At 30.5% G+C, this 15,820-nt stretch overlaps 2 protein-coding genes across 2 annotated transcripts; one reads left to right on the top strand and one right to left on the bottom strand.

The window, feature by feature from the left end:
• Positions 1–1,996: 1,996 nt before the first annotated feature.
• LOC107491727 (uncharacterized) lies at positions 1,997–3,690 on the top strand. The gene is made up of 3 exons (XM_016112642.3): positions 1,997–2,164; positions 2,256–2,344; positions 2,428–3,690. Exons 1-3 carry the CDS (start codon positions 2,099–2,101, stop codon positions 3,488–3,490), a joined length of 1,218 nt encoding a protein of 405 aa, XP_015968128.1. The 5' UTR covers positions 1,997–2,098; the 3' UTR covers positions 3,491–3,690.
• A 2,857-nt stretch (positions 3,691–6,547) lies between these two features.
• Positions 6,548–13,277, bottom strand: LOC107491654 (MDIS1-interacting receptor like kinase 2-like). Its single transcript, XM_016112540.3, has 3 exons — positions 13,271–13,277; positions 7,896–11,135; positions 6,548–7,004 (listed from the first exon to the last, which is right to left on the bottom strand). The coding sequence occupies exons 1-3, from the start codon at positions 13,275–13,277 to the stop codon at positions 6,655–6,657; spliced, it is 3,597 nt and encodes a 1,198-aa protein (XP_015968026.1). The 3' UTR covers positions 6,548–6,654.
• Positions 13,278–15,820: the final 2,543 nt, after the last annotated feature.

Raw genomic sequence — 15,820 nt, 5'->3', positions numbered from 1 at the left:
TAGAGTTAATTATTTTTTGATAAATATTAATTAATTTTATTGGAATTATCTTTTCAGTTATTTTATTTTTTTTCTCTCACTTCTATAGTTTCATTTTTTATTATTTGTTATTTTATATTTTAAATTCTAAATTTTAAGACATAAGTTATAATTTTTAAATTTTAATCCTTAAAATTTTAAATTTTAAATCTTCTAAGAAGTGAAAATTAATTTTTATACTTATTCTTAATTTATACCTCTAAAATTGAACGTATTTATTTTTTATTATTTTTTAATAAAGGAGGAGCATAGTAAAATCTTTCTATAAGATGTTTTAGCTATGATGCACAAACACTAATACAGATACGAAATATGATACGATACGAGATATACAGATATACGAAATCGTAAGACAAGTCACACGCAAATGCACAAATTTTAAATTTTTATAGGATACGAAAATATAACATATATATAAAATATAAAGTACTTTTAGATAAATTATAATAATATTTTGATATTAAAATATAAATTAATATTTTAATTTTTAATATTTTTTAATTATATAAAATATTAAAATATTATTTTATTTTAATAAATAATAATATATATTATTTCTAAACTCATTTTAAAAATACATATTAAAAATAAGATTGAATACACTAACACGTGATAATATTTAAATGTGTCCAAAATCCAAATATATCTAATTTATTTTTTATTTCTTATTAAAATACAATTAAATAAAAAAAAACATTAGTATCGAACAAATGTTAATGAATAATGTGTCTAATACATAGACACTATAAATAAAAAGAAGTGTCTATGTATAAAGTAACACAGATAAAACAAATTAAAAAATAAAAAATAACTTAATCTTGTATAAAATTTACCTATAAAATTCTGTACCGAAAAATGAATTTAATTTTAATATATTAATAATATAAAATATTTTATATAATCATTCAATTCAATTATATTTATCTATTTAGGTCATTATTGAAAAATAAATTTAAGATACCAACATACAATTACTTTAAATTAAGCAACAATTATTAATACTATATAAGGGACACACTATTCTACTAAGAATGATTGCTATAAGGAATAATTTTCTAATTTTCTATACTAATATTAGAAAGTTTATATAATACTATATAATAATATTATCATTATCAATACTATATGATATCAAAACAAAAAAAATTACCGTGTTAATATAATATTATCAATATTATATAAATCATTTTTGGATTTATTTTTCTGTGTGTATATAATATTTAATTAACACATTAAGACATATATAATATTTTGTTAATACATATATAATATAAAATGATTTGCTGATATAATTAAGTTATGGTAATAAATTGTATTGAATGAGTTAAAATAATTAAATCAAAAAATATTCTTCGGAACATACCATATCAACTCTATCATTAAATGCAAACATCTAATTTTTATATAATAAAATAGATGTGTCTAATACATAGACACTATAAATAAAAAGAAGTGTCGTCCGTATTTCATAATTTTATATAAGAGTGAAGAATTTATTTTTCTTGTAAAAAAATTTTGGGACAAAGGAACAACGTTGTAATCGCATCCATATTGCAAACAGAGTGTGAGACAGCGCTAACGGTTACGATATTTTTCCAATGTCCTTGAAAACCACAAGATCAACTTATGTTTCAGACATAAACTCAAAGCCAATTCTATGGTACCTGTAATTATCTTTTATAATAAATTTTAAATATTAAAAAATTATTTATTTTTATATTTTTTAATTTAAATATTAAATTTTATCGCATTTTAATAAGTTAGACAAATATATATAGACACCATAACATGCACTTAAACTCAAAACCAAAACCTAATGAAAAACAATATTAACAATAATAATAATAACAAAAATGCCATTTAAAGCCTGTCATCACAATCCACAAACAACTCTGTTTTTATCCTAACGGTCACTTCCCACTTTTCTTAAATAAAGTAAAAAAATAAAAAATCTCTCTCTCTCTCTCATTTGCTGTAATGAAGAACAACAAACCCATTACAGAAGCTCCCCTTTCTTGAGGCTTTGCTCTTTTCTCATCCACATTGAAAAGACACAGTCATGGGTTGCTTCATTGGTTGTTTCGGTTCCACCAAGGATGCCAGACGCACAAGAAACAGACGCAAGGTTTCATTTTCTTCTCAAATTCCATCACCCTTTTCTCCCTTTTATTAAGTGTTTCTATGATTTAATTGAATCAATCACAATGCTGTTGCAGCGAGGTGATTGTAGCAGCCGGGAGCAACAAAGTGTATCTTTTCTTCAAGATCATTCCAAAACCGGACTTAGTTCTTCATCACAAGTCAAGTAAGTTAATTAGTTTCCAGCTTTCTATTTTTGTCATTAGTTTTGGATTTGGAGTTGAAATGAAGGGTTTTGGTTGGATTTAGGATTAAACCTGAGGAGCAGGTGAACTTGAATTTGAACCTGAATAGCAGTACTAGAAAGAAAGTAACTTTTGATACCAATGTGAAAACCTATGAGCCTGTTTTGGTGGATGAGGTTGATGATTTCCAGCCAGAGAAGAAGAGTGAAGAAGAATGTGGAGAGGAAGAACATTTGGAAGCATCAAGCCAGAAAAGGTCTTGCTCTGAAGAAAATAGTTCGGTGACTTCGGCCGTGTCTTACTCAACAAGCCATAGATACCAAAATTGCAGAGATAGTGATGAAGAAGAAGATGAAGAAATGGATTACTGGGATAGTGATCTTACTGATGATGATGATGATGAAGATGGTGATGGTGGCATGGGAGAAGAATATGATGAATTTGGAGAGGACTTTGAAGATGGACTAATATGCTCAAGGCCAAGAATTTATGTGAATCAAGTGTTTGTTGAGGAAGTGGAGAATCCAATGGTAAATTGTGATAGTGATTTGAGGTCAATTGGCTTGAATCCGAATGCTCGGGATAGAAGTGGTTATGTTCATCCTGTGCTGAACCCGGTTGAAAACCTGATTCAGTGGAAAGCAGTTAAGGCCAAAAGAACACCACCATTAAGGTCTCAGAAAGAGAATTATGTTTCAAGTGAAGAGTCTTGGGTTGGATTGAATGCAGAACCAAGTTTCAGGGATAAATCTAAAACTGATCCATCAAAGGAAATTGCAGTTGATGCCAGCCTTTCTAATTGGTTGGATTCATCCGAAGCTACGCCTGTTAAGAAGGCTAGCTCGGTTGGTCTGAATGTGGATACACCCGCGAGCTCACAAGGCTCGAATTCAGTGATAAGCCATGAAGACAGGCCAATTTTAGGTGCATTGACAGCTGAAGAGCTCAAACAATTTTCAGTTTCTTGTTCGCCAAGGAAGTTGGCAAGTCGAAACCCGGATGAGAAGGCCATTATAGGCAGTGTAGGGACTTACTGGAATGTTATGGGGACTTCTGAGGATACTGGCTCTGCAACTTCCTTTAAAGGAATAGCAGAGAGAGCATGTAGAAGAGAGGGGTACAGGTGAGATGAAACTGAAAGAGAAATCATGTGTTGGTTCATTTGATTGAGGGGTGCTGCTTCTTCTAAATCCAACTATGTTCCTCATTGTGTTCTTCTTAGGAATGCATTTTCTTTTATTATTAATTCTTTTGTGAATGTATCTTGTGCTGTGATGTTCTATTTTCTTTTGTAAGTGGTGTTGGATTTATACTATTTATCTTCTTTCCTTATGTGTATCCCTTTGTTCTTCCATGCTTGTGCAATTTCTGTTGGGAAATAAGCAAGAGAGGGAAGCTAAATAACAAAATTGACACAAAGGAATTAAGATGAGGTGCGAAATAGGATAATTCCATCTAAAACAAATCTTTTATGAGATAAGGAAAAGATAACCAACTTTCAAACTAATATAAGCCTTAAATATACCTAAAATTAAATTAACTATATTACGTGTACATTAAAACCAGTCTTAAAGATAAGCTACTAGTATAAAATTATATTGGAATATAAATACACATTAAAAATAAATTAAATTACATATGTATTTATATATAAATATATTGACGACTGAATTTAATTGTTAATATTTAGTTTAGTTGAGAAAAATAGCTCATTGAAGAACAAGTATTCATGATGAATATTTCACAATGAATTTTATTAAAACTGAGTTGATCTTTTACAAGGATGTATGCCTCTATATATAGAGGTTTTCTTCTAATAAAGACAAAGAATTTGGATCTTCTAAATTTTGAATTTCACTTTAGAGGGTGAAGTATAATCTATCACCATTTATTTTATAGGTGGGACTAAGAAAAAATATGAGAGAAAAAATATTTAATAATGAGAAATCTCACTTTATCCTCTAAAGTAAAAATCTAAAATTTAGAGGATCTAAATTCAAAGACAAAATACATGATAGATAAGAAGGAATCTTATCTTCCGCTACATCATTATATAAGAACAAGCAACTTTAGACAAACTATTAAGATACAGACACGTGGAGGATAAGGATAAAGAATCTATCAACTCCATTATTACATATTTATTGCACACTCATAATTATTTGTTGACTAAGGATCAGAAGTTAGTGATTAGCTCATGCTCCATAATGTCATCTATGTGTTCCATATGGTCTCATCTTCTTGATGAAAATAGTAATTACCGAGTCGTTTGTATGCAGTTAACGATTCTTCAGCTGGTTCTTCAGTGTCATCATCAATTCCTACATCCCGTGTGTTGGGCTAGATAAGAGTGAATAAACTCTTGTATCCGATTCTTCTTCATAATTGTAAGTGTTCTGAGAAAGCAGTGGATTATCCCATGGGTTTGAGTCTTGAGCAAGTGATGGTGTTGAAAAAGAGTTGGATCCAGTAAAAAATCAATTTGAAATTTTCTTAACTCTTCTTGTATTGTTTTGAAGGAACTCGAACCATCCTCTTCTTGTGAAAGAGAAAGTCCTTCAATAATTTCTGATAGCATATAGATATAAGGGTTATTGCAAAAAGTAAGATATTTGGCGAGATAGTTGAGACAAATCTTTTCATCTATGGACCACATCTTTGAATACCCTACTATGTTGATGTTGCTTTTTGTATAGAAATTTTTTTGCTTGTAATGGAATTGTCTTCTCAGGACAAAAAAGCAATCGAATTTTTACTTCTTTTTATTAGGGATATTCCCAAGAGTATCCAGTGCATTGTCAAGTTTTTCTCGCCAAGATGTGATAGGGGCAAACATAATCAGAAGTTGCTCAAGAAGTGATCCTGATAATTGTCTATCACAAAGTAGGTGATACATAGTGAGAGCGGGAATAACTATGGTACAGTCATATTGAGCAGAAAGTGCCCATATGAACCATAATATTTCTTCTGAAATTGGTCATTTGATGATGGGAATGATGTAGTAGGAAAAGTCGATATCAAAATATCGAGGGTTGGCTGTTATCTATGTAACAAAGAGGAGTTTGTGTAGCTAGTAAAACAGACATTGTTGGGTTAGAATTTTGACTACAATGAAATTTGTTTGCTTGGCTAAGAAAGAAAATGACTCTGGTGGTCTTTTATAAAAATGATGGTCTTGAAGGCAGTCTGGAAGGAAAAATATTGGTGGATAGATGGTGTTCATCATTAAGAGGCGGAGAATTTTTTATGGGGTTCTTTATTAGGACAAAAGAGATAATTAGTTATTATGTTGTGATTTTCCTTGATGTGCCTAACTGTGAATTTATAGCGAGAGAACCAATCTTTCCATCTTAAAAAGTGTGAATCTAGAAGTATCTTTCCTTTGGCATTCAATATTGATAGAAATGATGTATTGTCTATTTCCACGACAAAGTGGTAAGGACTCAAATGAAAACTGAATTTCTCTATCCCTCTTTTGACTGCAAGAATCTCTTTGTATGTGGCATGATAGCTTTTCAGACTTTTTGAATTGTCCACGGACATGTGCACAATAGTATTTTATTCCGTCAATCTCTTTAAGTAGAATAACTCCCCAACAATTATCACTAGCATAGTTTGCAGAATACGTTGTCGTTTGCTAGGAATCTTTAATGGAATAATAATAATAATATAAAAATAAGTGTTTTTTTTCTAACTATTATAATTAATTATTATTATTATGATAGCTCTTTTTTTGGCCCAAAACAAATAAATTATTTTTAGATTTTAAACCAAATATTAACATTTTCTTTTAAAAAAAAAAAATTAAACCAGTCATCATGTTATCGATCTAACCAGATCGCAATGTACCAGTTTATAACTAGGATAAGTATTGAATCACAGGTAACATCATGAATAATTTATATACAAATTCAATCTGAGTCACACATTAAGAATATTTTTACTTAGTCCTTAAAAGATTAAGTTATTCTTTTTCCACCAAAGACATTTTCTTATATTCATTTTTAGCCATAAAGTTTCACATATTCATTACCAAAGAGATATTGTTGGCTAGGTAAGTAGGTCAGCTCACAGCAAACTGATTTTAAAAATCAACTTCAATTAAAAAAGTTCTTATTTTGTGTTTATTCTTATTTTTGCAGTATTTTGGTTGCACCATAAATTGTCTTGTAACTATACACTATTGAATAAATTAGTTATACAATGCAAAAGGAAAGATAGTAATAAAAAGACAGAGGTTACTCTATACAAACCAGCACTTAGGAAAAAGAGAGTTGAACAATGTTTATTATTACATGTCTATTAAATTTTTCAATTTGATCATTCTCAACGGGTTAGAGGATGAGTAATCAGAAGATGAAGAAAACTCTTGGCATACTTGGTGCATGGTGGGTCTTGCCATAGGATCTTTATCAACACATTTTAGAATCATCCTTGCCACCAATACCAGGAGTTGAACAGAATTTCTTGTTGGAGGATCAATTCTCTTATCTAAAAAATCCACAAGGTGTTGATCAAATCCCCCAGATTCTAGACACGAAAGTAGTTCATGAGGGTACTTCCCTGCCAAAATCTCTAGTGCAACAATTCCGAAACTATATACATCACATTTTTCGGTCACTTTCATGGTAAATGCAAGCTCTGCAAGAACATTAAAAGGGCCACAACATATTAGTAGAAACAAATTATGAAAATTAAATATTTAAAAGCTATGATAATGTTACTTTAATGGGACCACTCAGACAAAGGCGTTTGAAAACGTCTTTTTATAAAGATATTTTTTAATAATTAAAATTTAACACATATAATAGATTAAATTGTGTTATTTTTGTTAAAATTAGGCCAGACAAATTAATTTGACCGAATAATGGTGAATCAAATATTGAATTGGTCTAAATTAATATTATTTTTTATAGAAAATGACTACAATACCCTATTATAGAAAATGACTAAAATACTTCTATTATATATATTAATTTTGAGAATCCTAAATTTTAGTCCTTTATTTTTCTATCGTAGGGTTAGGATTTAGAATTTTTAAAATTAATATATATATATATAATAACAGTATTTTAATTATTTTCTATAATAAGGGTATTGTAATTATTTTTTATAAAAAAAATAATATTAATTTAGATTAGTTTAAGATTTGATTCACTATTTTTTCGGTTAAATCAATTTGTTTAGCCTAATTTTGACAAAAATAACATAATTTAATCGATTATATATGTTAAATGGAAAAGTCTAGGGGCAGTAACTTTTGTGTTTTCTGGCCGACACTTAACCATCAAAACAAAAGTGAGTGATCCCTCAACATTAGATGTAATCTCACATAATTAAAAATACTATTGATGGCCAATTGATGGTTATAAAATACCAAAATTGCTGGCCCTCTAACATTCCTCATGTTAAATTTTAATTACTGAAAAACATCTTAAAAAAAGACGTTTTAGACGTCTTTATCTAAGTGGTTCCTACTTTAATAGATGGTAGAAAAAATGGAAATTGTGGACTAAATTTTGAACAAGTTACCTGGTGCTATATAGCCGTATGATCCGGCAGGAGCTGTCCAATTTGATTCTTCTTCTTTCAGCAACCTTGCTGTCCCAAAATCAGATAGTTTAGGCTCATAATCAATGTCCAAGAGAATATTGTTCCCTGTTATGTCTCTATGAACAATGCTGGGCTTGCAATCATGGTGCAAGTAAGACAATGCATTTGCAAGTCCTTTTATTATCTGCAGCCTGATATTCCAGGTCAACATCTTCGCCTCCTCGTCGTCCTGCAACAACTTCTGCAATGATCCTCTCTCCACATGCTCATATATGAAAAATATAAACCCGTCCGAGTAACTAAAACCACACATTGTTACAATGTTTCTGTGGCGAATATTGGTTAAGGCATGAACTTCAGACATGAAATTCTTTGTCTGGTGTCCGGAGAAGTCTATATCCTCAATTTGGTGGAGACGCTTCACTGCGAAGATATCACCTGTTGGAAGCACTGCTTTGTAGACACTTCCCTGTCCTCCTATGCCTATGCAGTACTTGTCACCAAAATTCTCAGTCGCCTTGCGAATGTCCTTAAACTCTACTATGCTCCTGTGATTCCATACAAAGAGTGAGTCCTTTCCTTCTTCACTCTTGTCCTCTTCTTCTTGATCGACTCTCTTGTAGCGCAGCAAGGCGAAGACTCCAAGGGAAACTAATAAAATGAATAGAACAGCAAGTGGAATGACTACTGCAATGACCACCTTATGTTTATTTGATTTGCTGCTTTTGCTTCCAACACAAGGAATCAAATTTGCTTTGCTATTGCTAGCAGTACCAGCACACAAACCTGCATTGCCGGCTAGAGCTTCGGATGAAGCATTTTGAAAAGCAGCTAGGTCCGGGAGGGGACCTACAAGTTTGTTATAAGAAATATCCACTGACTGAAGGCTTATTAGTCCTTCCAAAGCAGAAGGAACTGTCCCAGAAAGCTGATTATGGGAAAGGTTCAAAATTTCCAAGGCTATCAGATTTCCTAGCTCTGTGATTATCTGTCCACTTAGTGAGTTATGGCTGAGATCCAACAGAGGCTGCAACTCCACTAAATTCCCAAGCTCAATTGGCATATTGCCATCTAACTGGTTCATACTCAGCTTCAGTGATATAAGCTTTCTGCAGTTTCCAAGTTCTTTTGGAATTGACCCTCTCATATTGTTTGCTGATAAATCCAGAAATTGCAGCTGTGAAAGTGCTCCAATGCTGGTCGGTAACTGACCCGAGAGATTATTGTTGCTCATGTTTAGTTTAAGCAGCTGGGAAGATGGACTGAAGAGCTTCACTGGGATGCTTCCTGTTAGATTGTTGTTTGAGAGATCAAGATTTTGCAGCTTTGGCAAACTTCCAAGCTCAGGAGGGATGTTCCCTTGAATCTTATTGGAAGATATGCTAAAGCTTGAGAGATTTTTGCACTCTCCCCAGTTATTTGTCAATGAACCAGTAAGCTGATTTTGTCCTAAATCAATGAAGCTCAGATTCGGGTATATGCCGAATGCATTCGTGATATCTCCACTAAGAGAGTTCTTCTCAAGACGAACTCTGACTAGTCCAGTGCAGTTTCTCAGGCTTTCTGGGATTGGACCTTCTAGATTGTTCTGATTGGCAGCTAAGTAGACAAGGTTCCCTCCCCTGCATACTCCTGAAGGTAGCTTCCCGGAGAAACTATTGTTGGAAAAGGTCAAATTGGTTAAGAAAGGAGGTGCAAGATCTTGTGGAATGCTTCCTGAGAAATTGTTGTTGTGAAGATAAAGGAGGTTGAGGTTTTCCAAACGAACTATTGATGATGGCAAAGACCCTGCAAGGTTGTTTCCACTCAAGTCAAGGGATTGAAGACTTTCCAAATCACCTATTTCAGGAGGAAGGATTCCACTGAGTTGGTTTGTGGCCAGTGTTAGCTGGGTGAGGCTCTGCAACTTTCCAATGGTTGATGGTATAGAACCATTGAAATTGTTGTCAGAAAGTTCAAGATCTTCTATGCTTGATAAGTTTCCAATCTCTGGTGGAATTGGTCCAGAAAACCGGTTGGAGTAGAGGAACAAGAGAGTAAGATTTTGAAGCAAACCAAGCTCAGGATGAAGTTTTCCTGACAAATAATTCATTTGGAGTTGCAAGGAGCTGATTTCTGTCCAATTGGAAAGAAGAGATGGATGAAGTTCTCCAGATAGATAGTTAGCAGATATTCCCATCTCTTTGATTCTTGTTAGTGAAGCCATTGAAAGAGGTAAGGAACCTGTGAGGTTATTTCCGGACATATCGATAAAAGTAAGGTTTGTGCAGAAGCCTATTTCATCTGGGATGCTAGCATTTATCCCTGAGCTGTGAAGATCAAGTCTCTGAAGCATTGTGAGATTTCCAATTGTGGATGGTATTGGTCCTTGGAAGGAATTTTCATGCAGTTCAAGAATCTCAAGTGATGATAATAGACCTATCTCCTTTGGAATTGTACCATTTAGTTGGTTGATTCCAAGACCAAGGTGTTTAAGCTTTGAAAGATTCTTAATATCTGTTGGAATTGGACCCTCTAATTGGATTTGTGTAAGGTCAAGGGTTGTTAGGTTCTTGAGACTGTTGAACAATTGAACTGGAACTTTCCCAATAGTATTCATTGAAAGAGCAAGAGACACAAGATTTGGACATTTAAGAACAAATGGTGGAAATTCTGTGAGAGAATTATATGTGAGGTTAAGGTCTGTTAGGGATGTCATGCCCTTGAATTTTGGGTCAGGATTGCTTAAAAAGTTACCACCTAGTTCAAGAATTCTTAAATTCTGCAGATTGCTAAGTTCATATGGAATTTGTTGCAACAATGAATTGTTTGATAGGATTAGAACTTGTAGCTCTAAGAGGTTACCTATTTTTGGTGGCATTTGATATGTGAAATTGTTGCTACTAAGATCAAGAACTTGCAATTTTGTTAAATTTCCTATCTCAGATGGGATTTTTCCAACAAGGTTGTTCATGGTGAGATTGAGTGTAGTGAGATTAGGAAAAGAAGAGAAATCAAACCTGTTGAGAGTTCCATCAAGGCCTGAATTTGGAAGCTTTATATCAACAACACTTCCACCATTGTTACACTTGATTCCTTTCCAGTTGCATGGACTTGTGTTGTTATTTGTGATGTTCCATGAAGACAACATCGGAGAGTTCAAACTTTTCATCCATCTCATCAGTGATTCTGCTTCTTTCTGTGCTGAAATTTGTGCAAGTGTTGATGAGAAAACTAGAACTAGTTGATATGTTAGCTTGATTTTATTATTTTGTTATGACTTTTTTGTTCCACTGTTCCTGGTTTTGATTCGATACTTGGAACTAATAATATTATTCTTTTTCAGTTGGTGAAAATTCATGTATAATCAACTTCACGTGAAGTTGATAATTAAGAGATGATAAATGATTTGACTAATTTGACTAAATTTTTATTTAACGATTCTAACTTCACGTGAAGTTAACTGCAACAGAGTTTCCACCTTTTCAGTTACATTTTACTATAAGTTTATAACTATGTTTGGTGATGTATGCTTCTTTTGACGTTGAAAAAAAGTAGTGCAGCGAAAATAATAAACAAGTTACGTTCTGAGAGACTTGAGTGGTGTATTATAAGATTGGAAGTTTTATGTGAATGTTCCTTTCAGTGCTAGTTGGATGTTATAGGAGGAAAGTATGCGATGTATATGAATGGGTATTTGACTTCATATATAAAAAACAACCATAAGACATGGATACAAAGATTAGCTTTTTGTATAAACAGATGTAAAATAATATTTGCATATTGGTATATCTATATACAAGAACAAGAAAGGAAAGTGATATATCCAGATAGATATAAGATCCCTTGTGATAATAAACAAAAAGACATTACTTGAAATTGATTAAAAAAGATAAATTGAAATTGAAATAGAAAATAAAAGAGATAGGTTGAAAAATGGAATACAAAGAGAATCACTCTACTTTCTACCCAATTTCTTTGACGCAGCAAGAAAGGGACTCCTCAACTTAACTTGTCCGCATCATAGTTTGGGAATTGAATCGAAGAGACTCCTCAACCTTCTATCCAATTTCCCGTACAACAAGAGAGACTTACTCAACCTCACTTGTCCACAGCAGGAGTGGCAAAGCAGGCCGGTTCGCGCTAACCCACCCCATCCCGCCTAGGTCCACGCCATAAAACAGGACGGACCAACCCGTCCCCACAACTAAGGTGGGTTCAAAATGCTAGCCCGTCTTACTTTATGGCGGATTGGCGAGTCGTCAGACTAACTCGCTTGACTTTTTTTTTAAAATAAAATTCATTGAAATTAATAAAAAATAATAATTAAAAAATCAAATACAAATAAAAAATAGTCAAATTATAATATAATTTTTTCACTCTCTTTTTTTAATTTTTAACTTTAATAAAATTGTTTAAAATATTATTTGTCAATAAAATTATTTTTATTTTAAAAAATAAGTCACATAATTTGAACATTGAGCATATATACAAAATTATAAAATAAAATAAATAAAACTAATAACTAAAAGAAGAATAAAAATAAAAAATAAAAAATAGTGTTTAAAAATTATATAATTATTAATTCTGTAGCATTAATTACTCTTTTATTTAATAAAAAAAATAAAAATCTTTGGTGCGGCAATCCCACTCTATCAAAACTCTCATATTTAGCGATACGGATTTAACGAATTTCAAATCCTAACTGACCCAACTTTTTTAGCAGGTTCGACGGATCAGTCCAATCTGTTTTATCACCCCTAATATTCATTGGCAAGGAGGGGGGATTGCTTTCCAAAATAATTTTTATAACATAAGGATCTTTATTTTTCAGTTTGTCCTCTTTAGTTTTATTTTATTTATGATTAAACTATTAAAATTATCTGTAATTTTTTAAAAAATATTTTATTTTTTAATCATGTTTATAAAAAATTATATTTAAATTCAATTTATAAAATATTTTAAAAAATATATATTTAACAATATAAAAAATTCGGAATATTTTTATAAGTGTATTAAAAAATTTAATAATAATACTTATTTCAATAAATTAATAAACTAACTATTAAACTCATTCAAATTAGATTAATTTATCTGTTATTTATCTATTTATAATTTATTTTTGCCTCTTCTCAAATGATGTCTTTGGTGTTGGACCCCTCGAAGCAAAACGTTTAACTCGGCCCGCATATTTGAATAACAATATGTCAATATTTGCGTCCCAGTGTGAAAGTGCCCAATGAATTATTTGACCATTCAATGAATCAATAATCGGATCATGAATTCATATGAANCTACAGATAAAAACGAAATAGATTTAATACGAATTATTATAGAATAGAACAAAATTAAAGAGGACAAAAATTTACTCTTACCTGTCATATTACCACTCCTGGTTGATGACAGCTAAATGAAGCATCACGTATTTTGGACTGGAGAAAATCAAAAAATATTTTTCGAAACATTTACTTAATTATGGATGGAACTTTTTATTGGCATTCATTTTATTGTTATCTTTAAATTTTAATATAATATAAATCTTGTTTATCTCTTATTTGACTTTACAGTTTACACCTTTTGGGTGTAAAAAACACAACACAACTTCAAAAATTGGGTGTGCAAATTACACTCCGAAGGAAAAATTATTGGATGTTTCGGGTATAAATTATAACTCTTACATATATTAATTAATTAAATGACAACTCACTAACTAGTGTTTATAAATGTTAAACACTGAATGACGTGTGGGGTAGAGTGTGGCAAATATTTCAAAAGCAAACAGTTAGGCAAAATGTTAATGGATTTTTTAAATAAATAAATAAGATAAATTAATTATTTATTAATATATCATATTTGAAAAATATTTATTTTTTATTATTTAAAAGATATTAATATACATATTTCATTGTCACCACTAATGAGATATGTATCTCGTTAATCATAAATTCAAAAATTAGATTGAACGTATTTTATTGACTATGATAATAAGATATGAGTATTAGTATCTCATTTGTATGGACAATAAAATAGGAAATAAAAGAAAAATATATCAATAAATAATCAAATTATTTTAAGAAATAAATGCTTAATTGGGCATTGAAATAAAAATAAAATAAGTAGGTTGGTTTGGGCTCGAATAGTCAAGGTTGAACAAGTTGAAGTTGATTTCCAAAGCATCCTAATGCAATTAAACTATTATTATTACCAAGGGGTTGACCTAAAATAAAAGTAAGGGGAAACCAAATAACTATTGTATATGTATGGATTGATTTACATACAAGTTTTTTTTTTAATTAGTAAAATTCGAAGTTATCATCTTATCTCGTATATGAAAAATAAAAATAAAAATAAGAGGAAGTCAAAGAATAAATAACGGGTAATTGAATCACTTAATTTATTCATCTATTTATAAATTTTGTATTCTAGATTTCTACTCCATTTTTAGATCTAACAATTAAATAAAAAATATATGATTTTATTTTCTTCAATAACCACAAATACATTACCAAAATTTTAAAAGAAAAATCAATTGTCAATTCTTTCTTTATTTTTGCTTTATTGTTTACAGTGAAAGTGAGAGTGCTTTAGTTTTTTCTTTCTCAAATAATATTAATTAGTAAAATTTTAAAAGAAAGAAAAAGTATAGGTGGATAATGAAAATATTAAATTATGTGAATAATAGATATATCGAATGCTCATTTTACTAGATGTATGAATGATTATTTTAATATTAAAATTTAGATAAATAATTTAAAAATATAATATATTTTAATTTAATTGATAATTATTTATATTATTCAAAAAATTATTAATTATCTAATATTATCCTAAAAGAAAAATCAATTATCAATTCTTCCTTTATGTTTGCTTTATTGTTTAAAGTGAAAGTGAGAGTGCTTTAGTTTTTTTTTTCTCAAATAATATTAATTAATTCATAAAGTTCTGAACCTACAAAATGTGAACGACTTTTTTTATTTCTATGATTATCGTGTTGATTGATACATATAATTATTTGGTTGATCAACGCGAATTTATAGAAGGCGAGATATTCGATCAAATTTTGTAGGCTGCGCTCAAAGTTTTATGAGTTAATTAATATTGTTTAAGAAAAAAACTAAACACTTTCAATTTCACTTTCAAAAAATAAAGCAAAACAAAGAAAGAATTGATAATTGATTTTTCTTTTGGAGTTTTGGTAACGTATTCGTGGTTATTACATGAAATAAAATCATACATTTAATTTACGGAAAAATTCTATATCCATCTAAAAAATACATGGATGTTATTTAAGTAACTTTCTTTTTATACGCGCGTTCTTCTACTCCACAATCATTTGTTATACAGGCGTCTCATATAATGTATATAACATAAACTTTTTACTACGTGATAAACCTTTCTCAACGTAAACCTTGTTCTCTTCTCGTGTTTTCGTTCTTTTTCTTCTTTTCTGTTCTTCTTCTTCTTCTTCTTCTTCAACCTAATAAAATTCTTTGTTCTTCTCTGTTTGCGTTTTTCTTTTTTACATTATGAATTTGGATTGACTTCGAAGTAATTAGCTTCGTTGTTCTTTTTTTTCTTCGTTTTCTTCTTCGATCTTGATTTATAAATTGAAACAATGAATGAATCAACTTCAAATCAGTTGAATGAGTGCGATTTGGATTATTCTTCCGAAACGCATCAATTTGATGAGGTTTGGATTATTGAATTTTGAGTCGAATTCAATGGAATAAAATTGCTAATTTTATTTGAATTTAATTGAATAGAGGAGGTGATCTAAATCTGAATTGAAATGATAATATCTAAATTGTAAACAGAGTTGTTTCAAATTTGGTTTTATATAATGTATTATATTTTGTTTACTGTGAGAAATTTTTTGGTTCGGTTAGTATTATAGAGTTGTTTCACTATGAGCATGGGTTCGGTTT

The sequence above is a fragment of the Arachis duranensis genome, chromosome 6, assembly GCF_000817695.3.
Source record: "Arachis duranensis cultivar V14167 chromosome 6, aradu.V14167.gnm2.J7QH, whole genome shotgun sequence".
In the NCBI taxonomy this organism is placed as follows: Eukaryota; Viridiplantae; Streptophyta; class Magnoliopsida; order Fabales; family Fabaceae; genus Arachis; species Arachis duranensis.
The sequence above is the reverse complement of the archived record's forward strand: the minus strand, read 5'-3'. Positions and strand labels throughout refer to the sequence as shown.